The sequence below is a fragment of the Lichenostomus cassidix genome, chromosome Z (assembly GCF_008360975.1).
Source record: "Lichenostomus cassidix isolate B80296 chromosome Z, HeHo_3.0, whole genome shotgun sequence".
NCBI lineage: Eukaryota > Metazoa > Chordata > Aves > Passeriformes > Meliphagidae > Lichenostomus > Lichenostomus cassidix.
In genome coordinates, this window is record NC_139511.1 from 47,588,563 (window position 1) to 47,614,069 (window position 25,507).

General features: G+C 38.1%; 1 protein-coding gene across 8 annotated transcripts in view; it reads right to left on the bottom strand.

Annotated features, from left to right (window-relative positions):
• Positions 1 to 25,507, bottom strand: part of JAK2 (Janus kinase 2) — an 82,893-nt gene that overhangs the window by 40,157 nt on the left and 17,229 nt on the right. For 4 of the 8 annotated variants that reach the window (XM_085042842.1, XM_085042839.1, XM_085042840.1 and 1 more), the window contains 3 exons: positions 3,610 to 3,685; positions 2,947 to 3,092; positions 1,517 to 1,748 (listed from right to left, as the gene is read on the bottom strand). In XM_085042842.1, the coding sequence (XP_084898968.1) occupies positions 1,517 to 1,736 (220 nt within the window). In that variant the 5' untranslated portion in view covers positions 1,737 to 1,748; positions 2,947 to 3,092; positions 3,610 to 3,685. Of the gene's footprint in view, positions 1 to 1,516; positions 1,749 to 2,946; positions 3,093 to 3,609; positions 3,686 to 12,284; positions 12,475 to 25,507 lie in introns of those variants that run through there. The other 4 variants (XM_085042845.1, XM_085042841.1, XM_085042846.1 and 1 more) reach the window with 2 other exon arrangements.

A 25,507-nucleotide genomic window follows, 5' to 3' on the forward strand; every position in this document is an offset into this window, starting at 1 on the left:
CCTCCAATAACAATCATACTTGGATTTAATCAGCTCTGCTATCAAAAGATCTATCAATTTCTCATATCACAAACCTCCAAATACCAATCTTCTCATGGAAAATGGTCTACCAGAATGAATACCAGACAATGTTTCTGCTGCACTCATCGTATGTGCTTATCTGTCTAAACCTCTCTTACTACATGAAAAGCAACTCTCTGAACTTAGATCTTAGTCAGACTCTGAAACACCTGAAGAACTTAAAGGAAAAATAGGCCTTAAACCCAGAAGAATCTTTGTGAAATTAGCATATACTAGCAAACTATCAACTCACAGCATATAACTCAGTCAGTGCAAGACACTTATCAGCACAGGAAAAATGACAGATCCCTCCCAAAACTAGAGTCATTACAATTACATTTAAAAACAGTATAGCCACCAAAAGACAAAGTCACAGAAGTCTAAGATGGCTTGGAGATAAAAAATATACAGTCAGATTCAGCGACGTCATTATTGTGACTCACTGGAAAAGAAGTATTTCACAGAATCACAGAACCAATTATGTTGGAAAAGACCTTTGAGATCAAAGAGAACAATGTATGAACAAACACCACCATGTCAACTACACCATGGCACTAAGTGGCACATCCAGTCTTTTCTTAAACATGTAATTTGGAATTACAATCTCTTCTTTCAAATTTATTTGCACCTGAAATCCAGCACTTGGGAAGCTAAAAGATAAAGCTAGCCTTGTAACACTGACAACTCAAAGCAACATATGGAGAGACTCAGTGTGTATGTCTGTGTGTGCACAGGTACATAAGGAAAAAGATGGTCACTTTCATACCCAGGGATTATTGGAATTAATTAGTTTTATTCAAAAATTCAACATACTTTTGTAATGAAATAAAGATGCATATACAAAATGCATGCTAGGATTATTTTACCACAGATTTCAGCACTGGTTTATGCTAGATTCTGGGCAAATGTAACAATTCAAAGGCATTCTTAGATATCAATGTTTCATTTCTTTATTCAAAGTATACCACCATGTTATTTACACACTTTATTTCCTAAACTATTACAAAGAGCATTAACCACCCATACAAGCAGTCATGTTATATCTAATAGAACAGCTTCCTTCAGCAAAGTGATTAAGCATGCATAATACAGAACATATGAGTAACTTCCAGCACCAAGCTGTTTTGCAGGATTGCATCAGGAACTAATTCAAGCTATTTACAGCTCCTGCTGTGATTTAACTATCCAAACTGTATCTCAGCTCAATGAAAGAAGACTTTCAGTTAAAGGATATCCTTATAGTATTTGAAAAAATATGGCAGTCACACAATTCAGCTTCACAACCATTCTAATGGAACAGTTTTACAGCCTAGTACTAATTACTTCTGAAAGAACAGAAAAATTAGTATTTCAGTTTAAATGCCACCATTTTGATGAGCTCTGGACTGTCAAAAACTTTCTTGTATGAGGCTGAATTTCAGTGCTTCATTAGATAAACTGTTACATATATACTTACCACAGGCTTCACAGGCAGCAGCGCAAATCTCTTCTGCAACATATTCTCCAGCTGAAAACGGAAGGTAATGTCCTTCTGTCTTCCCAGGAGAATGATAAAGGTACACTTGAAGCAATGGTTCAGTCTGCTTGGGTGTACTGGTGTTCCCACGGATGTCACCATTCTGGTGGACAGCAGAAGCTGCTGCATTGTCCATATTTGTCATTGTAAGACAAGCCATAGCTTGTTTTGCCTGGAAGAAATATAAGAAATGCTTCTTGACTAACTGTACTTGATTTTATTTGTAATACTCCTATTTAATGACAGTACTGTTCTGACACAGAAAAAACATTAAAACCCATACACAAGAAAATGGCTTAAGTGGTTTGTGAAAAGCTAAGCTTATCTTTGATTTACTAGACAGCCCTAGAGGAATTGTAACAGACAGTATTACAGGAAAAAACAAAATATTAACTGTGAGTCCAGCTAAAGGATTACTACTTTTCGCTGGATTTTAGACAGCATGTGCTCACCTGTCCAACTGCAACATGCTAATTTAACCCGAAGGCCTAAAGAATAGCTTGAGTGGGATGTGTACAACTCATTCCCAATTTCAACCTAGAAGACTAGAAAGAACTAGCTGGGTCACAAAATGGCACTGATGAACAGAAGGATAGGAATACCAGCTTTCAGCTAAGTTTGAACTGTAAGCAGACACATTAAAAAAAAAAGTGCTTACTGAGATGAGAATCTGTAAGCAGACTTGGTTTGTGCCTATGAATGGGAGGTCTTCCAAGACCTCCTTTCAGAATAATCATTTAATCGATTCTTAAGGAACTCGAGCTAACAGTTCTCTCTGATAAATGTAATCAAAGAAGACATTAATAACACAATAAATAACCATACAAATATCTGATAATGAAAAAAAGTTTAAAAATGTGAGATTGGATTATTTTATGTTCCTAGTCCAGATAAAATTTCAAGTCACAGCTTCTAAACTATAAGATTAATCATCCGCTATTTTGCTCTAACCACAATCACCAGCATTGACAATGGAACATGTTTACATACAATTCTCTGTTGACATCTGTATTTCCAATGCACCTGAAAATTATTTTCATCAGCCACACTGCGCTGCAGTAATTAATATGGCTCTTTTTAAGTCAACCATCAAGAAACTGGTTAATGAGATTGAAAATCAAGACTTATGGAAGACATGTCACAAAATTCTCATGATTTAATAATATGCAGCATCCACATCCTTCAGACTATTTTTTTTAACTTATGTTTTTTCGGGGGTGGGGGAAGGGGGTGTTTGAGGCAACAGGTGGCTGTTGAAGGGAAGCCTCCTGGGCCAGGGTCTTTAACCATACCACATCAAATATACAACTTCAAATGTTCAAAACTGAGAGTACCTCCTCACTACAGATAAATTCCCAACACTTAATTACCTTTTTATAACTTGAGAAATCTCTGTATTAAACATGGGAGTGATGAAGCCCTTTAAACAAGCACGTCACAAGCCACCCACTTGCTGCAGAAATCCACACAAAGTCACACAAGGCAGGCACACAGGCAGAGGTGGAACATAATGTATCTGCAATAAAACCACAATATTAAAAAGTGTTAATTGCTGTGAACAATATATAATGCATCATTCCTGAAGAATTCTAATCTGTATTTAGATACAGTGATCCTCTCCTATCTTATCTGCCCAAATTCCTGTCATCTTTGCCAATAACATTTTAGGCTTTTTAAATACAAAAAGCCTTTTTAGTCTTTTTTAAAAGCAAAATTTAAAAAAAATTAATCCACATTTTTGGTACTGAGACTGCTTCTCAGTTCTAGCAAGAAAGTAGTACATTAAGCCAGATACCTGACTTCAAATGTAATTACCAATTTTTTTGCACACGTTTCTCTTTTCTGTGAATACAGCATCAGTTTAAGAAAACAGTTGATGGCATTACATAAAGAAAACAGACACTTCACGTAGTAACAGTCTGCTTAGCAAGAACAATTAATTCCCTTTGAAAACCAACAACATCCACTCATTTAAATTAATGTGGAAGCTAAGCCAAACTGCCCTGCAGCAGGAAGGACAAGTGCACACCCACCCTTACCCTCTTTGCGCAACACTTCTGTGGTTGCAGGAAACTCCATCTGAACGCGCTTAAGCACAACAGCAGCTTCCTGCAGCAGTGAAAAAAATACATACATTCCCTTTGTGACTCTCCCAACACAGGAAAGGGCCCGACAGAGAACCAAAAACTAATTTTAAAACTGAATAAAGGTGGGAAAAAAGACAACAGAGTTTCAAAGGGAGCAGAATTCAGAATGAGAGAACTCTTCAAGTTTTATGTTTGATGACTCTTCAGACAGGTACCTCCCTGAACAGGAGTGAAAACATCAACACAGCTTCCTCAGAGCCATGTGCTGCGTTGACTGAGTCCAGCATGAATACCACACTCTCTCCTGTCTTCCCTCCCCAAAAACGAACCCATCTCAATGAGCAGTAAATTCAGCTTCTTCCCCCACAGAAGTCAGAGTGATGGCAATGATTAGCGTTTCTCCTCTTGCAATACAAGCTTTAGAGACAGGCAGTTTTGCCTTGCCTGGACAGCTGTGTATTTTGTATGCACCTCCTCCAGGCGCTTCAGACCGTGCCAGGATCTCTGAAGGCCAGTACAGTCAGTGTAAATTTTCCAGACCTGTGCTGAAGTGCCAGAGGGAGAGAGGAAAGGTTGTCTGGGGGAGAGCTGTCTATCACTGACCTACTGAGCACACATTCCATGCACACTAATCTGAGAGCATGACCTTCAGACAAAGCAGAGAACCACCACCTGTTCACGCAGGTTTCAGATCAAGGGGCACTGTGGGTATTCTAAATTAATTTCTATTTTAAAAGTACTATTCCCTGCTCTGAACTGCTTACCATTCATAATTCCCAATCAGGCTCCTGACTTTGAGCAAAATTGCATGAAGATTTATCTGACTGTGTTTAACTATGTAGTTTTCAACAAACACAGTAGAATACATATCGCAACATTCTGAATAGACTCAGTGACACTGCAGCTTGTATTTCAAAGGCAAAAAAATCAATAAAGCAGCCCAGTGTCATGTCTATTCTTTACATGACAAACAAACATGATTTCTTGCTCATGAAAGAGCAGCTTATAGCTGTGAACACATAGCATGGAAACTCAGTGATTAAAAACTCTGAACTAAACAGGTTCACGTAATCTATTTCTCTTTTTCCCCTCACTTCTTTTTTCTTCTTTTTCCTGAGAGAGGGAGTCAACTACTTTTTCTTCAGTACATATGTACTGACAAACCTACTCACAGGATCTGCATCAAGGCCTTATAAAACTATTCCCACTTTCAGACTAAGTCTCATCTGACACAACTTATTCTTTCAGCAGCAGAGCTGCTGTACCAATCTTGCAGTGCAGCATTTTGTTAGTGACCTAGCTGCTCCATTTCTTCTTTCCCTCTATTAATTCAAGTCTACAACAGCTTACACTTCTGGTAGCTGCAAGGATTTAAATGCCCAAATCCAAAATTAAGTTGAGAGTCTGATGGACCTCAGTCAAAATAAATTAGTCCATCATCTCCAAGTTGCCACTGTCTGCAAAGAACACAATACAGAATTTATTTCAACAAGCCTTCAGAACCACTATAAATATAATTAATGTTTGTGCCTCTGTCACCAACTACTCAGTTTACTAGTGAAAGAAGAAATATTAAATAGCATTTTCTATTGACAAGCAAGGCCTTGAAGACACAGGCTGCCTCCCAACAACTCAATACGTTTATTGCAAGTAAACCAAAGATGAAAGTAATGTGCACACTTTCCATCTGCTTATACACACAGCCTTCTTTCACGGAATTTGAATGACCCCCAATAATGAAAGCCTTCCCAAATAATGGTGGGTAGGTGGTACAGCAGGATGCTCCGTCTGGAATGGAGTAAACCAAATGGAACAGTACCCCATTTTGCAAAGCTATCTGTGGTGAACTGAGAGGGGGTGTCAAGCTGCTTTTGGTGTTGAATTATGCTAAAACCAGTCTGACTCAACAACACCAAAGTTAAACATCCTGATAGAGGTGAAGATGTGGCAGCTATAGCAAAATATCCTCATCTAAAAGTGCTAAAGTGACACAGTTGGCCTGGATATGATTGACAGTCCATCACTTTATACTCTGAAAGTCCAGTTCCACTTTCAAACAGCAGGTTCTTTTAACATATCCCTTCTTGAAGTGCATGTGGAGATTCCTTCCTTGGGTGGGAATGCCCCTTTGCTCCTCCAGGTTAAGGAAAACAGATTTGACCACAGTTGGTAATATGGGTAAGTAACATCAATCTCTATTTAATTATTTTTAGGTGGGCTTTTTTGCTAGCTTTAATAGAATTCCTTTAATATAATTGTGTTGATGTAGTCCACTATACTAGCCTAATTTTAGCTCCCATACTGGGTAGTAAAAATTTTTGATTAAGATCTTTCTGTCTAATCATTTATTATAGTAAATAATTCATTTTTGAATAATTCATTTATGAATAATAATAATTCATTTATGAATATATCTGGTTTGCCTTCCTTTTTTCCATTGTTTGGATAACAGGTGCCAAGGTCATTCATAAAGTTAATCCGTGCTTTAAATGCACCATCTTCTGCATTAAAACTCTGTTGTCTTTTCTCAGGTAATGTTTATTCTGACCTTAAAAATAGTTTTCAAAAAATATAAAATATTGTTTTAAAGCATATTCAAAGATGTTTTGTGAACAAGTAGTGTATCTTCAGTTTTCATGGTCATTTTTCTAATATACTCTGCCTATTGTTGCGCTGCCATGACATAAAGCCACAAAAGAAAACAACTGCTCCAACAAGAAACAACTGCAAAAAGTTAAGTAACTCCAAAGGAGTTTTCCTGTTTTATCAGCTGTATACTAATAGCACACAAGAATTTTCAATATGCCAAAATTTGAATGCATGTGGTGGCAAGCAGATACAGAAGGAAGATGACAGACAAACAAATCAGTGACAAAACATGCTAAAAAAAAGTAGAGAAGCAAAGATAACATTTGCTTACAGTTTTCGCTTGGAAAACCAGTACCAGTAACCACAATCCAGCAGCAGTCCATGAACCTTTTCATGAGGAAAAAGTAATGATCCTGGCCTGATCCACTTGCATGACAAACAGGGACTAAGTGGACAGAAACTGTTAATAAGAGGATTATAATCTTTCCATTTTGATTAGAAATCTAAAAATTGTGATTTCTAAGTTCTTCACAACAGAATGAAGTAATTGCTGCACTTATAGCAGGAGGAAATCTATCTGATGGTGCCGTCAGAAAATGACTGAACACCACATTCAGGTAGAAGCCTCAACATGACAGTAAACTGCGAGTAGGTGAGTTACTAGAAAAGTAATCAAATCAAAGACCTGCCCAGAAGCAACAGCTCTGCTTAGGTTCCATCAGAACTTTGGCAAAAGTTGGGCCTTATCTGCAAAACATTTCAGTTTCGCCACACCGATAAACTTCAGCAAAAGTCTATTTCATCAGAAAATTTCCAAGCAATTCAAATGGTTGCCCAATTATCTGGCACAGATTGTTCCAAGACAATGGCATCTGAGGATCCTTAGTCTATTCAGAGCCACCACTATCTGCACATCTTTATATGCATTGAAGACATAGGAAAAGCAACAATAATGGGTCAGGAAGATCTTTGCATGAAACATGTTAAAAATGCCACCAATTTACCACTATTCCCTTAAGTACCTCTCAAATTCTTCTCAAGTGATGCAATAAAAGATGACAACAGCAAAATTAGGACTAAGTCATATTTTCACAAGTTTGCCACATCATACTAGACTTTGTTTTGAAGTGTACTGAAAACTGAATACTTAATAGCTCAGACCATAAAATAAATGTTACTTACTAAAGCACAGGTCTTCCTTAATTGATTCTTTGATTTCTTTCAGAAAAACATTAAAATACAAATTGCCAATGCTCCTGTGTACATGGAAGAGATTAATTCGAAGTAAAAAGCATGATTGCTTGCTACTGATCCCATTCTGCCTGGATGGCTTTTGGTTACAAGAAAATAGTGAACCACTGTTCTACATTGAATAATCAAAGCACCAGTTTCTATGTAAGAAAAACTACCAGTGCTTTATGAAGAAGTCAGAAGATGATTTAAAAAGGTTAAATGATTAAAAAAAGGTTAAATGAAAAAATAACATGTCAAATTTGAAAAAATATTCTAACAAACCACTAGAGCAGAAAAAAATGAAGTATTTTTCTATTAAAAGGCATTTTTGTTAAAAATACTATCTTGAGGAAAAACCCTTCAACAACCTGTAGAGAATATATAACGCAGTTGCAGCTATATGCAAAAGTTAAAATAAAAACTGGAAGTGCAAACAAAAGCAAAAACTACAACAGCAAAGTAGTCTGTCAAATTATTTGGCTTTCTTAAATGTTGCAAGGATGAAACAGTGGGGAGGTAATGCTGGAACACACTTCTGAAGAAAACTAGCTGTTCTTTCCCAAATGCAGTTCCTGCTGTCATAATTGAAGAGCTATTTGTCAAAACATGAACCAGCATTTGTTGCTACAGTATTGCACGGCCAAAAAACAGCATCAATAGTTGCAAAACAGATGCTGGTCTATCAGATACTGTCGAGAACCATGCCAGGCTATGCTAAGCTATCAGAAGTCATACACATTTCATGCTGCAGCCAGTGAGCTGCTGAAGAATGGCGCAGCAGACACCAGCTATATCACAACAGTAAAGGTTTCAAACCAGTTACTCTTCTCTCAGCCTTCTGTGGCAGGCAGGGATTTCCCAGGTACATTCTGCTCTCAACAGCTTAACCATGGAATAGAGAGAACAGGGAACAGCCAAGACCTACCACCTGCCGTAGAGTCTCGTACTTCTGAGGGACATCAGACCTCTGACAAAGTTCTTTATCCTCTCCAACTACAGATGTGCTCTGGAGTTCTGAGCCTATAAGAAGGTTTATCTTCTAGGCAAATAGCAACACAACAGTTTCATCAAGCAGAGTTATATACTTGTAGAAATGACAAAGTTCTCTTCCTTCACAGAAGATGAGTTTCTCACAGCAAACATTTCTGGGAGGAAAACTAGTCGTAAGTCTTTCCAGTTGCTATTGGCTGTTAGTATAAACTGCTCCACTTGCATTTGTTCAGGAAGCTTTTCTCAAGACCTGGATTTTAAAAAGTTAAACTCCTTTGGACTTTCCTTCTGAATTCCGTCATCTCTGCTTTCTTGCACTCTTATCTCACTTCCCCAGTCCGGCAACTTCCCCCCTCAGAGCTTAGTAAAACTACTGCCTGTAAAGTAACTGTCATTATTTGTTTACACTATGTGCAGGAACTCAAGAACGCTGAAGAGCTAGAATTTTCCTGAGAACCAGGAGCAGAAGATTTTGCAGCAGAGGGAAAGGGCAGTGACACCACAAAGTCTCCTCTAGGCAAGTAGGAGGTAAACAAAAAGAGGAAGAGCCATTATAAAGACAAGAAGTGTCAAAACAATGTTTAAAAACCTACTTTCACCTTCATGGTTTGTTTTGTGGCTTTTCTCTTTCAACACAGATTGAATTTAGTAACATCAAAAAAAAGAAAAAAAAAAAAAGAGAGAAAAGAGAAAAAAGAGGTGGGAACGAAGGAAAGATCATGATTCCTGCCCAAGACTCAGAACAGCTCAAGAAAAAAACCTGTTACTGAAACCTCAAAGACAGTTTAAGGAAATTTGCAGTCACTTCAGTGAGAAATAATTCAATGGAACAGTATCTCTAGGTCTCTACATTCTATTGTTTTAGGTGAAATGATGCCTCCAGTTTCAACTCCTGAAAACCATGACTGAAACTACTACTCTCTGCTGAGCTTCTAAATATCTACCTTTAGAGATTAAAAGTACACTTTTACACTGTGCCATACACAGTAAAGCACCACGGGGACTATAATCATAACCAGCTCTTTTGCGTACAAAAAGAGAATAAAAAAAAGATCCACTGAGTTCTCCACAATGTTATGTTTGTGAGATGGCACCCCTGCTGCTTCCACTTTCATACGTTATTCAGCTTCTTTCCTCTCCCAGTTTTCATCACCTGACAAAAGCAAAGGGTAAAGTGGTCTTGGACATGAAAATTGCATAATAGGCTGTGTGATAAAACATGCATGACCTTGATTACTGTAACATTTTTTCTGTGAAAAGTATGAGGGAAAATAAATTGAGTAAATCTGAGACAGAGACATCAAAAAGTAAAAACATCTGGATGAAGGAACTACTCCTACGCCAGCTACACTATCTGAACATAATCTGGAAACATGTGCTTGAACAAATTAGCTCTTTGCAGAAATAACTGTCAGCATGTAAACAGGATAACAGTTAAGTCAGAGTGAATCAGCAAACTCTTCCAAACAGCCAAGAGCAATAGATGTCAGTGTCTCCTTTGAACTCTCCAGAAATACTTTCTTCAGCCTACCCTGCTTTTTCATCTTCAGTTTGGAAACTGTATATCAAAAGGTCAGATCTAATGCAAATTTCATTGCACAAATTCCCTCCTCAAAGTGAGGGGGTTTCCAGGGGATTTTGATGTCATTCCCCTCCTTCCTCCTCATCTTTGGAAAAATGCTTAAAATTTTGTAAAGGAAACCAAGCTAGCTCTTCACAATGAGACAACAGTTACAGGAACCTGGGACACTAATATTATTTCAAGTGCTAATCTTTGGTTGTAGAAAATGTAATTCTATACAATGTAATATTTTTATTTAAGTTTTCTTTATTATTACAGAAGCAACTAAAAACCTATATGAGATTAGAGCCTGAAGTTCTCAGACAGCTAATAGAAAAAACCCCGTGACTTAAAAAACACCCGCCCCCACCCAAAAACAAGGTAAACAAACAAAAAACAAACAAAACACCCCCCCCCCCAAATCCAACCAAAGAAAAAGCCAACACAAACCCACAACAGTTCCCTTCCTGCTCTCCAACTTAGATCCTATACAGTTTCAACAGGGCTATGAACAAGGACTTACATAAATTTTTAGAGAATCAGGGCCTAGTCACTTAATACGAGACAACAAAACACAAAGAAGACCATCTGAGACATATAAGCAACAATCTGAGATATATAGGCAACTACCACAGAAATATTTGAAATCAACTAATTTCTGTAAACGTTTAATCAAATAATAAAGTTGAGACTATAGAAATGCAATCACAAGCTATCAAATGACTCAGAGTTCAATTACTGTATCAATATACAAATACTGTAATTACATAGAGCAATATTATAACATGTAAAAATTGGAGCTTCTTCTTACTTTTCAATAGAAGAGCTTAAGTATTTTTACAAAAGGAGTACATTCTTTTTTTAAACCCTATGTTAATGCTTCATATTGCTGAAAAATTTATGACAGAAATGTTGTAGTTTTATCTTTATAATTCAGGAAAATGTACTTGCTTGATAGTTTACTTAAGGCTTCCTTAATTATCAATGGTCTGAGAGTTCTCCACTCGTTCCCTATCTGAAATACCAGTCAGCTTTTGCAAAGATACTGCACTACATGGTTTGCCAAGATCGTGTTATCTCTATAAACACAGATTGTCAGAAAAAAATGCAGGCCAGAAAACCCAGGGCTCAGAAAGTAAACAAAGGTTTTTCACAAAATATGCCACTAGCAGAGATTCTGAAAAAATGTAACAGAAGTGAAACAAGAAAGAAACACTTAGTTAAGACAAACATATCTTCACAACGTAATATTTCAAATAGTCTGTGTTCTCTTGTATATTCTCAAAACCATGAGACTGGTGCTTCCCCCAGCACTGCAGAAGACTCAAATTATCATCACCTGTACTTATAGAACAGTTTTGAGTATGATTAAGCATTCAATTGTACACTTCACTTTTAAAGAGAAAGAAAATATTACAAATTAAGATAAACTTAGAACTGCCTATATTCACATTTCACATTCCCCCAAGCCCTGAAGAAAGAATGACAAAAACCATTTTTCATTATTTTTGATATGATATCCTGAAACACCATAAGAAAATTGCAGAAGGCAAGAGCATGAAAACTGTGCCCCAGTAGACTAAAATGATGAAGCAGACTACCTGGCAGATTCAAGAAATAAAAAACATAGTGGAAAAACAATGAACTGGTTAAATGGGAAATACAATAGCTTTAGAATAAACACCCATTTAAGAAACCTTTTTTCTCTCAGAAAAAGTGCCAAACTACTGAAACAAACAGTAAAGAAGTAAGTAGATTCTCTATTGCCTGATATTAAAATATCAAGAGTAGATCCACTATTACAAAATAGGTTTTAGATAATCCTGTGTTACTGAACCTGATGAAGGGAAGATGAAAGCCAAAACATAACTGACTGGTCTGATATACAGAAGATCAGTTAACAAGATACAGTGTTCTTTTCTGGATTTTAAAATGTGCTGTTACAGATTGTGCTATTATCAGTTCCTTTATGACAAGGCATTATAAAATAAAGATTGAACATTCATAGCACAACAGTATTTAACAACTGGTAAGTTGTTTATAAAAATGTTACATTACAAAATTCCTACTGAACTATTATTTAAATCTTCCTAAAAGTCTTTCTGATGACAAAAAACTAGGGAAAAAACCTGAAAGCACTCAGGTCTCTCAATATGTACATCGAAGTCCAACACAAGTTTCGCCTCTGAGCCCTGAAGTCTAGGGCTTTCACCCACATTCCAATGTCTTTAGAGTTGTGGAAACTCACCCAAAAGTTCTGCAGACACATGCACTCAGTAATGCAAACCAAGACACCTCAGTTCTCTCTGCAAATCCCCACTCCAACTCTGCAACCACAGAGTTCCAACCTTGTCTACAAACATTATTTTCCCGCTCACTTGTGGACAGAAATTTGAATCTACCTAAGGTGATCTGTTCAAAATCTAAGATACTCTATTCTCTAAATTACAGAAGGACTTTTTCTTAGATCAATCTCAGACTTACAAGCCCATTCAGTTTTCTACAGAACTTTTCCGCATATACTGCAAACTTACTCGCAGCTTCACCTCAGCTCTGACAAAGTATTCCCTACCTCTCTGCAGGGTTTGGAACAAGCTATTCCATGCACCCCAAGAACCACTTCCCGAGGCAAAACAGAATGCAGCAAATGCAAAGTTGACAAAAGCAAGCTTTGACCATGACGCAGGGAAAAATCCAGCCAGAACCCCCAAAAATGCCTGTAATAGACACTGCAGACTCTTTGGACACTTTTTATTTCACTGAATTCAAACTATTAGATATGCTGGGGCTAAGTCTAGAATGAAAGTGCAATATGGTTTATTACAGACAAGTTTTTTCATAACTTGCAAAGTATACTGACTAAGACTTGTCTCCATTTGAACTAGTTTCTCTAAGAGGCAGGGTTTTGTAAATACATTTTCAGGTACAAGACAAATTGCTAAGGACCACTGAAATGAACTAGAAGTTTAAAACTGACCATGGTCTCTCCTCTCTTTATGCATGCTCTGAGCTCCTAAAGATATTCCTAAACAAAGTACATGTCACTACAAATACTAGTATTTCTTGGATTTGTTAAATATATATGCCAGTTAACAAACAAAGGCCAACTAAAAATCCTAGGCAGGAATTAATGATGTCTGAACGGGCCACTTCTGACCAGGCATTCCAGCAGCTGTGGGTACTGGAATGGACATCCCTCCCCCCTCTACAGCCCTTCAGAATTTGCCACGGTCTACTCACCTACCAGTAAGCAGTCTTTTAAATACTCTTTGTTTTCCTAATTGGTACTCAGTAAGGACTTTGATCACTAGTACCTGCAAGAAAGAGTCCACCCACATCTAGACTGAAACTACATATTACAGTATTTGTCTGCCAATCCACCAAATAATAAGTGAATTGAGTTTCATTTTGTTAAAATAAATACAGTCACAGAGCAACTGTGAGTACTTTTGTCTGGCACATAGACAAAATGAAAGTGTAAAAAAAACCCAGGAAAATTACAGGAGAAGTCAAATCAAGATCTTAATTTTTTTGATCCTTGATAGCATTCTTCGGTATCAAATTTGGTTAAAAACAAACCTCCACAATGCAGCTTTGCTACAAAAGAAAGCATTCTTCTGTTCTGCGACAAACATAGCCTCAGTGTCACCAGAGCCCTTCCCCTATTCTAGACAATCTTTACCTATTTGCACCAGTCTGTAACAATGCATAGTAACCTTAATATTTTCAGTTTCCACTGCAGTTCAGTACGAGGATGCTTTGCATAAAACACTACCACCTTTCTTACTTTCCAGATCTAATACAAAGGTCTAAATCATTTCCCTAGGCTCATGCTGTGAACCACTGGTAGACCAGATATAAACAAAATTCCTTATTTCATTAAATACCTAAGAGGAAAAATTTCATTGCAAAGAAAGATTTATCTCATAATTCTTTTCAAAGAAGGTAAAGAGTTGAAAATCTCCAAATTGCTTAAACACTGCAAAAAAAAAAAAAATTTAAAATTCAACCCTTACTGTAACTTTCCCCATACAGTGTCTCACATTTCATTTTTCAGTTTCAGTATACTGAGAAAACCTCAGGGTGAGGAAAGAGAACGAAATTCTTTCTTCAGAGTTCAACACTAAGGGCATGAATAAGGAAGAAAACAAATCATACCAAGGGAAAAAAAAAGCACTGAGGGAAAGACATAGATGTAATATATTCATATATCTAACACCTCTCAAAGTAACACAACACAGTCATTCTGTGAAGTGTTTATTAGTTCCATTTTCAATTACTCTTTAGAGTTCAGTAAAGATACAATTAGGTAACAAATCTGGCACTACTGTGAACAACTCTATCAAAAGCTGTAGGTGTATTGTTCAGTACCTCACAGGTAACCAAGACATTCCTCACGCCTACAACAGAAACAAGATTCTTCGTGACTCCGTGGTACTGCTCCAGCCTAAATGCCATTACAACGTAGGATGCAATGCCTTCTGCATTATTTTGAGCAGTAAATAAAACAAACTCACAAAAACATGCTCTTGTTCTTCTTCCATCCGCACTCAGGAATGATAGATTTCCATCTACCAGATGCTTCCCCTTCATAGACAAAGATCACCATCTAACACTCGGCCTCATTAACTACAGGCACAAGCAGCATATGTCACCATGGCCACATCTCAGGATAGCGTGTAGGCTGAAATTCTGCCAGTCACTTCACACAGGCAGTCAGAATTGCAAGAAGGGTCTGGTGGGTAGACTTTGGCTGAATGCCAGGCGCTCACCAAGCCGACCTACCACCACCCTTCCCAGCTGGACAGAGAGAAAATAACATGGAAAACAACTCCCAGGTCGAGATAAGGCAGTTTACAAAAGTAAAAGTGAAAGTTTGTGCACACATAAGCAAAGAGGAAAAAGCCCCTATTCTCTACTTCCCGTCAGCACGAGATGTTTAGCCACTTCCCAGGAAGCAGGGCTGCAGCCCATGTAGAAGCTGCTCTGGAAAGCAAACACTGTAAATAACCAACGCTCTCCCTTCCTCCTCCTTCCTGCAGCTTTTGTATCTGAGCTGAAATCATATGGTATGGAATATCCCTTTGGTCACTTTGGGTCAGCTGTCCTGGTTATGTCCTCTCCCAAGATTTTGCCCATGTCCAGGCTGCTGGTGGAGGGTGGAATGATGGAGAGGCAGCACTGCCGCTGTGCAGAGCTGCTCAGCAGCAGCCAAACACTGCTGTGTCACCAACCTCTACCAGTGCAAAGCACAGCTGTGATGGCTGCTGTGGGACAATGAACGCCATCTCAGCCACACTCAATACAAAAAGGTACAGCAGTTTCTTTTTGAGAAAAGGGGTTATGGCAGTTACTCTTGTAACTGACAAAGGATGTTAGAAACCCTCTGAAATCAAAATAATGTAAGATGTGGTTTTTGTGCTTCTTTTTACCAGACACGCTTTTGTGGACAGCAAGACAGTGTAATGGAAGGATGCTTCCTCTGATGAAGGATTCTATCTCATCTGATACAGACACTTCTTAAAACCAAATTATCCCCCTCTCAAACTATGTCCTGTTAAGCAACGTTAGCACACCATCTGAGTCACACTGAACGTTTTATATCATTTTATGTGTTATACACATTAAAAGAAAAAGAAAAAAGAAGAAAGAAGAAAATGAGTGGGCAAGAGGAAAAACAAGCAAATCCTTGAGGGGGAAAAGAAAAAAGAGTGAATCGAGAAAGGACAGCATGACACATACTAGAAAACAGCACAGCAGAACATCAGGTCTTACAGAAAAATCTGAGTACCCCTTACTCTAAAACCTGGATGTTGCTTGAATAGTCTTCAAGTTTAGAATGCATTACTAGGTCAAAAACAAAGATTAGTATACCAAGTCTATGCCCAAACTTCTCCCAAAAGCAGGTGCTTTTCCTCTTTCCCCATCCTCACCTCCTCCTCCCAACTAAGCTTTCCAATAAAGAAAAATTCTTCTCTCCTGTCTCATCCAAAACTGGGTATGGAACAAGGTTCAAATTTTAGCTGAAATAACCTCAATGATTTAGCACTTACTCCACCTTGTTTAAAACTACTTAAAAATTAATTTAACTTGTTTAAAACCAATTAAAAGTTCATGGTTTCAAAGGCAGGCATAACCTTAATATATACAAGGTGAAATCAATGATTGTGCATAAGCAAATGAAAAAAACTAGCAAGTTGGAACCTGCTTCATCTTGGTAGGCGCAGGGAAACAGTAGCTACTGAACATGACCAAAGGTCTGAATGCCATTTGATTCCTAGAAAAATCCAAGAAGAGGAAGAATATTACGGCATCCTGCCAGAATTAAGTTCTTCCAAAGCCTTATGTTTTAAACTTTGGAAACATAACTGAACACAAATGAAGACTTGGGAAGAAGCTTCAACTACTCCTGAGAAGAAAGTATCTTCTCATGGATTATTTGCTGGCAGGCAGTGACAGGCACCAGAGCAGGGGGGATACTCCAGGACAGGAGGATTAAGTAAAAGCACAAGTCTCGGTTCAGGTGGAAAATGAAGAGCACAGTGAGTCATATGTGGGACAGAAATCAAGAAAACCAGGAAAAACTTAGATCTTTCTCCCACTTTGTCTCCTGTACAAGACATTACTGTCTTGTACAAAAGAGTACATAGGACTCTTGCATTCACCTCCTATCTCTGGCAAATATAGTCTCTCCTCATCAGGTCCCAGACTCATCCAATTAAACCAATGCTATGTCACTCCCCACCAAGGACATTCCTTTCCCAGTTCCCCTGGGTTCTGTTGAGTCTGCCCAGCCTTCCCAGACTAACAAATCAGATAATGCAGAGTATATGGTAAAGAATACTTCCCATACTAACATTAACAAATGAATTGACTTCTCATTCCCATGGTGTCCAAATAACAGCTACATGTTAGCAGAAATAAGAAGTAGGAATAGCTGCTGTTAAAAATATACCACAGAAGGTTCAGTGCATTCCGTTCCCCTCCCTGGCCCCACTTTCTCCCCCTCCCACCTGCAGGGAAGAAGAATTTATTATTTTAAGCCTTATCAAGTATTTCTTTGGTACTTCAATGACTCTCCAAGCAGCATTTACTTATTCCCTTAGTGGGCTGGAAAAAGTTGATGGAGGAGGATTAGATCACATTGCTGAGCCTCAGGGGTGGTGATTAGGAACTTTAAGCCGAGGATTTCAGTCATTATTTCCTCTTTACACATGGGGAGGAAACCTCAGTGGCAGCTCACACCTTTGAGCACTACAGGTGCAGCTAATGCCTTTAAGCATTAAAAGTCCCACCCTCCTATTGCTAACATTTTCAGACCTTCTTTCTTATGAAGATAGAATAAATGAAACCTATAAAAATCATATTTTAAACTGACAGAAAATTAGAGGAGAAAATACCTTAATGAGAAAAAAAAAAAAAACAACAAAGACCATTGGAGCTGATTTGGGGAAGAAAAAAAGGAGAAGGTTTAAGGAGTCTTTTAGTAGAGCCCTTAAGCAAGACCAAGTTAAGACAGATGTCCAAATCACAGTTTTAATCTTCCCATTGTGGAGTGAGAAAAAACACCAGTAAAAGTAACTGTTATTCTTAAAAGAACTTGATCCACCATGGGACACAAGGCCAATGGTAATTTGCCTTGTACCAGCAGGACCAGAGCAGTGACTGTCCCCTGTACTCACTCCTGGTGAAGCCACACCTTGAATCTCTGTGGTCAGTATTTGGCCACTTACAACAAGAAGGACACTGAGGTGTTGGAGCATGTCCACAGAAGGGACATGAAGGGTCTGGAGTAAAAATCCTGTGAGGAGCAGCTGAGGGAGCTGGGGTTGTTCAGCCTGGAGAAAAGGAGGCTCAGGGGTGATCTTATCACTCTCTATCAGCTGCTACACGAAAGGAGATTGTGGCGAGGTGGGCTTCAGTCCCTTCTCCCAAGTAACATGTGACAGTACAAGGGAAAATGCCTCAGGTTGTGCCAAGAGGGGTTCAGGTTGGATAAAATGAAAAAAAATCTTCACTGAAAGAGTGGTTAAGGATTGGAATGGGCTGTCCAAGGAATGGTGGAGTCACCATCCCTGGAAGAGCTAAAAAAATGAGTACACGTAGCATTTTGTGCTGGGGTTTTAGTGGGCATAGTGGTGTTCAGTCAAAGGCTGGATTTAATCTTGGAGGTCTTTTCCAACCTTTATGATTCTATGTCTCTACAGCATGCTTTGCATACTCCTACTGACAGAACAAAGATTGTTTAGTCTCAACTACTGACAATGTTACCTGTTGCAGAGCCAACTAGCTTTTGAAAGAAACCAGAACAGTAAATGTAACAGCACAATCCTCCAGAAGAGCAGAGCAACTCTAATCCTTATGATTCCAGCTGGGTACTCTCTGATCTGCCACTCTCAAGAAGAATGGAGAAAGAGCAAAGTAGCTGTGTTATTTCCTTAGCACCTGGAACATATAATGAATCAAATAAATAACTATAAGCATCTGGCTTTCTTACAAGTACATACAAAATAGAACTGAAGAAATAGTTCTGCACAGTCCACCAGCTCGCAGGTGTGGATTTCACACCTGTTCAAATTTTTCTTGGGCAGCCTGTGCAAACACGTTCCTCAGATAAATCAGTTTTGCTTCCTCCTGGACAGAGAAATTACAGTTTTCCACAGAGCTTTTAAAACACCCAGCCAAACAGGATGGTGAAGAGACTTCAGCAAGTTGTGCCAACTATTATAACATTGGTTTATAAAAAACATCCATGCCAGCCAATATCTTCTCTACTCAAACAGATAAAAAATCACTACTATGAGTTTCAGTGCCCTAATGAAGCACTGGTAGTCTTGAACAACAGTCAGCTCCCAACAGCTTCTGAAGCATCATGTATTTCCTCAGGTCTTGTCACAGAGCTTCCATCCCACCATAGTTTGCTTTTGTAATATGAGCCTGAAGGCTGTGCAGCCATACAGAAGCTGAAGAGGTCACAGCACAGACTGCAGAGAAACAAACCAAGATGTTCAGAAGCACTAAAAGCAAAAGTAACACAATTAGCTGATATCCACCTGTTGATGCTAAGTTAATATTGCTCTTTCTACAGCATGATTTCTCAGTTACCCTGTTCCTTTAGGTTTGAAAAGGGCTGTATTACATAGAACACACAACAAACCCTTCAAAGTGCATGCGGGATGTTAGTGCATGTTTTATCTAGTCAGCTATCAAAGTTAATCAAGCACACTTGGAGAACATCTCCTTCCCTCAGTTGCTGTACATACAACTACCGTAACATATAGGATGGATTTATGGGAAATTAGAAAGAGGTACCTGCCTTTAAAATAGTTCTCTTTCAGTTTTTCAAAATAATTCAAATTCATGCTTTTCTACTCCAAGTACTTGCCTATATTGCAAAAGCTTTCTTAATTAATAGTACATAGTTCCACAATCAGTGAAGTATTTGCTTTGCGATCAGTATCACAGCAAGAAACAGTTTATCACAAATGATTATGTGATTACTAAGTTTCCCTAGACTACCAATGTCATGAGCTTGAAAATTTTAATTTCAAGGTTTTTTTAACTATAATACCAGTATGTGACACATTTTAACTTCGATACCAGTACATGACACGAATTTCTTATCAACTATTGCACAGATTCAACTGCCTACTGAACAGGAAAAGAAACTAGCAGACTGAAGCCTACTGAGTTCTTACTTACTGCTACTTAATACATCCTTGGATTTTGCTTGCAGTGGTTGCTTGAAACCCAGTGTCCACTGTAGACATACCATGCAATACAACTGCTTTCAATGAAACCTATATAGACTGATGTTCCCTACCAGCATAGACAGGATGAGAAAACTTAATTAGTGTTTATGGGCATATAATTTTCAAGTATATGAATTTAGCAACAAAGCTAACAAACATGGGCCATATTTTTTGGACACATATCAAAAGGGATCTCGTTGCATGCATTTTACTAGTCTTTGCCTAACTGTATTCTTTTCATCTTTTTTTTGCTGAAAATTCAGAACAGGAATCTTTCTTTATTCAAAAGCTGAATTCTTAACTACTTGCTTTCTTCACCATTCTCTGGCCTTTCATGCCCCCTGATCCTAATATTCTGAGCTGCTACTGCTACTTCTACAATGAAGCAGTACCAGCAAGTATTTCTGGAACACCTACATTCCACTCTAACTACTGAACAATGAAAAAAAAAAAGCTTAATTCTTCACACTCACTAGTTATGAAACATTTCTTTCTTAGCCAACCAGTTCTGTTTCTTTCAGAATGCTATATGAACCATTCCTTCCTCCTTTTCCTCAAATTGCTCTCTAACAAATTGTGACACCTGTAAATCTAACCCCAGTTTTGAAATATTTCTAGAGAATTTAGCAACAGCAATTAAGGTTCTTTTACTTATTTATGAAAATACATGTACATTTTGGAGTGGCTTTGACTTAATGCACACAAAGCTTACTATATACAGTTAGTCATCTTTTCCTTTTCTAAGCATTTGTTGTGGTTAAGAAATTATACTCCCCCCTTCAGTGCCTCCACCGGTACTTTCTCAAACTGGACATGGCTCACTTGACCTTCCCTTCCCACTCTGGCAGGATAGAATTGAGAACTGGAGGCACAAAAGGTGACAATCACAGGTTGAGATAAGCACAAGTTACTGGAAACAGCAATGAAATAAGAAAACTAACTGTAACAGCAACAGAAGTTCCACCTGGATACAAGGATGAATTTCTTTACTGTGCACTGGAACAGATTGTTCAGAGAGGCTGCTGAGTCTCCCTCAGCAGAGATATTCAAAACTTACTTGGACACAATCCTGTGCCATGTGCTCTGCAAGTTGCTGCTTGAACACAGAGGTTGGACTAGATGCACTGTGGTCCCTTCCAACCTTAAACATTCTTTGAATCTGTCTTTTCTCACCTACTGTCAATATTTAGCACATTGTATAACTTCAGACCAGTTTTCCTTTTTACCTGCCCATGGAAAAACTCTGTTACTTGTATTTATTCTGCACCTAAACTACAACAGGCAATCTGATTTTGAGAGTTAAATCTCTCCCATTTGCTGGTTCACTTGTTTCAGAACAGCCATACAGGATGAGACCAAAGGCACATCTAGCTCTTCTGACAGCAGCCAAGAGTAAGTGCCCAGAAAAGAGCTTTGGAGCACAACAAGCCTGCAACAGTACTTCCCCAGGGGAGTTTCATAGCGATCCAAGATTTTAAGCTAAGATGCATAAAGAAATAATCTTTGCGGTCTTTACAAGCCACACCTGAAAACAACTTTCCTCTCTACAACTGCCTGAAAGGAGGTTGTAGTGAGATGGGGTTTGGCACATTCTTCCAGGTAACAAGTGACAGGACAAGAGGAAATGCCCACAAGTTGTGTGTGGGGAGGTTTAGATTGGATATTGCGAGACATTTCTTCACTGAAACAGTAGTCAGGCATTGGAACAGGTTGCCCATAGAGGTGGAGGAAACACCATCCCTGAAAGTGTTCAAAAGGCATGTGGATGTGGCACATAGGGATATAATTTGGTGGTGAACACAGTGCTGCTAGGTTAATGGCTAGACTTGATCTCAGAGGTCTTTTCCAGCCTTAACGACTCTGGGAAAAATGACACAAGTGCTTGTTTGTTGATCAGGCTCTTTACAGTACAACTACTGCAGTACTTAAAATCACACTCAAGACTATCTTATATTACTGTATCTTCAGAAAATCTCTTATCTGTGATTTACACATATTGCTATTTAATAATTCACATGAATTGCATTAACATATTCTACTTGTTTTCCTCTTTCCCTGTTTTAGAAGAGTCCGACTTTCTACACCAAGAGTGTTTTATTAGAGGGTTTCACACGTGATTCTTTCTCTATGTATTTAACTTCAACACCACATTACCTGTATTTTTATTCCTTTTCCCAGCAGCATCATTTCCAGGTTGCTGCCAAAATCCTATAGCAGCATTTTGGCACTGATCAAGACCAGCAATGTATAACAAGGAAAGGGCTTTAACAGTGTGCTGGTTTTGGCTCGGGTACAGTTAATTTTCTTCCAATCAGCTGGTATAAGCCCAATAGAATGTTAATTGTGTTTCTTTGTACTTACAGAAATGAATGTATTAATAATTTGAAAAAAGCATTGAAATTGGGAATGTTTAAATATTTGCTGTAGTCATAGTGTGATCCAGCAGTACAAACTAATTTATACATTGTCTGACAATGTGAAAACTCAGCAAGTTATTTCATTTTGTTTCAAAAATTATGAAGTTTTCTTTTTAAAATGCTACGATTTACATCATCAACGTTATAAAGGCAGTTAAGTGTCATTTCATGTACTTAATCATGCATGTGTTATCTATTCATTTACTTTTATTTGAAATGCAAGCTTTGTTTGCCAAATGCTGTAATTCTTCTGCATCAGAAAAATAAATGAAAATGCTGAATCTACTACACAAACTAGAAGTACCCCAACAGGAGTATGTCAGCTCTTATTTCTTCATTCTTTGTAACCAGGAAAGCAAATACATTTGAAAACTTATTAGTGCACAGATTTTTAGTACTGGTCTCAAAAGGCCAGTAATTGTAATTTTCCTTAAAAATTGGAACTGACTGCCTAATGGTATTGAAAGTCTTTGTTTCAACTGCATGAAAGGAAAAAAAAAAGTAGAAAAGCATGGTTGGTAGGAAACTGACATTTTATCAAAGTGCTATCAATTCATACGTGTTCAGAACAAAAAAAAAAGTTAATTGCCTTAAATAATGAACCCAAAAATCTACAGTTTACTATGGTGTTAGCATTTATGATTTAGCAAAGAAGTATCTTTGCAGAGTTAAATAATTAAGACAACAGATGTAAATGTTAACACGGTTAGAAATCACATGGTATTATGCTAAAAACAAAAAATATAGTGAGTATTACAGGGTTTTCTAGTACCTGCAAGACTCCAGGCCTCTGTTACCATTATCGGATGCAGTATTCATTTCTCACCAAGAACTAGTATTAGACTCAGACTAAAGATGACTTGTATTGAAATCATCACTGAGGTAGCTTGGTGAGAAAAAACTAAAGAGCTCAATAACAAGTTTTGTGGGACTATGCAGAGAGGTGGTATTACCTGCTAGGTTAATATTCCAACTGGTTGTTCATCTGCTTTGTCAATTGTATGGCACAGATTTGGGTTGCTTAATGTTCTGGACAATTCTGACATGTTTTCAGAGGTTTACATGGATTCATCCAGCTGAATTAGAATATAAAAATCACTCAAAACAGTGATTTTGATGGCAATTGGGCACACCTGACAGTTCTGAAAATCCCTTCAGCCTTCAGGCATCTTCAGACCAGAAGATATTAAGGTTCTATAATTAAGTTAGAAATTCTGACTTCTTTTTCCCCCCTCCAAATGATAAACCTTAAAAACGCACATCATTCCTCATTTCCATGTAATTTCCTCTTTTTCTTCTAATGTTTCCTTTCTCCACCTTTTCTTGTCACTTCCTACAGTTTCCTTCTCCCATCCTACTGACTAGCAGTGATGTGTGATCCACAAGCAGAAGGAAATCAGAGTAACTTACTGAATTAGAAGACAGAGAATCATGATCAGCCACTCATGAAGGGAACTTCCAAGGAATGGAATCAAACTCAATGCAGCACATCTGAGAGGTATTTTTGGACAAGAAGAAAATATTTACAGGAGCAGTGATTGTATGACCAAAGACAGACAAGTCACTACAAAATAACAACTCCATCCTAAGGTAAGTGGGTAAACCAGGTAAGAAAGGAAAGGAAAGCAAGCAGGCCATTTCACTCTCAGGGAAGACACAGAATATGGCAGCAAAATCAGAGACAATTGCAAATCCATTCAGCAAGGACAACTCACACTGGAACACAACATGGGGTGAGGGAGAACCACCTAACTAAATTATTTGGAGATCTTTAGAGGACTTGAAGACAAAGGCAACTGACCTTCTCCAGTGAAGTCTCCTGACCCTTACATAGGAAAAGACAGGCATATGCTAAGGAAACATCCCGGCTGTGGTTTAATTGAGGCATAGCTGGTTACACAGGCTGACCAGCAGAGAGAGCTGCATGAGCTAGAAAGCCTGCATCTCAAATGGCACACCAGTCAACACAGACCATCTACAACAGCAGTAGGGGCAGCATTTAACTAACAATGTAAGACACAAGGTATGCAAATGTGGCACACACACAAATTGACAGACCACAAGAGAACTGAACCCACACAAACACGTCAGTTCAATTCTCATATACAAGTGGTAGGACACCTGGCAACACATGAGAAGAACGTAGTCACAAAGAGTTCTGAAAAAGCTTTTAAACCAAAGTGGCATTCTTGAGAACATCAACACAATTTACAGTATGGAAATACATGAGCTGTTGGTAAAGATGTGGAAACAGCAGAGGCAAGCGTTAAAATTACTGCAAATTCAAATGTGTGAGGGATCAACACACAATTTACAAAGTCTAAAGGAGATGAACTCACTTCAGTTCTCAAATTTCAGGATTTGTTCCTGATTAACTCTTCTACATGCTAGCTTTTCAGTACATAAACAGATACATTTAACCATTTATATCTCACTAAAAACCTGAGAAACGTTTAAAGATACCTATTCTATAACCATGCCAAAGAAATAAAAATTCAGTGAACCAAGGGCATTTACTTGCAAATTTACCTGTAAGAGACAGCTGTGTTCACAGCTGCACAAGCAGTTAAAATAATCCTGAATGCCTCCAAAACCAGCCACACTCCTATTTTATCATCACCAAAAGTAAGACTACTGTAACTATTTAATTTTTAAGTAACTCTAGTACCAAAGTTACTAAGAAAAACGTGTCTTAAATGTGAAGGTTAATGCAGGTTAGTTTTTGAGTGCAGTGGTTTTACACTAGCTCAAACCTGTGACATTCTGGAAAGCTGGTCTCGCTGTCCCTTTCACCTGGTATTCCTTATGTCACCTGTTCCCTTATGTCAGCACTTCTCTTTGTACTGAGACAACATTCAGTAACCCAGTTTCAGTTACGACTATTTCAAAGTTTTCAGCAATTCGTATTTCTGCATTTTTTTTCACTCCAAAAACACAGGATTGCTAGCATGGATGCAGAGAAATGTATGGAAACATGCCTCACTCTGCCATTGACCGACTTGAAAATGCATTCTCGACGAACACACCACTGAAAATCAAAGCTCCTCTAAATCTGCAGAAAAACCAGCAGAGTTAAGAAAAAGGTGGTTTGTGGCTGGAAACTTACATTTGTTTAAAAAGATACCCAAGGAAAATCTGAAAATAAAAGGTTTCATACAGAAGAAAGGCCATGAGCATTCTTTCTACATAGCAAAGCATTTCAATTAACCACAAATATCTGCACAGCTTCAGCAGATATTTGCAGGGATTTAGACATAATATCCCATTGCATTCTACTTTGAGAAACAAGAAAAAAAAAACCA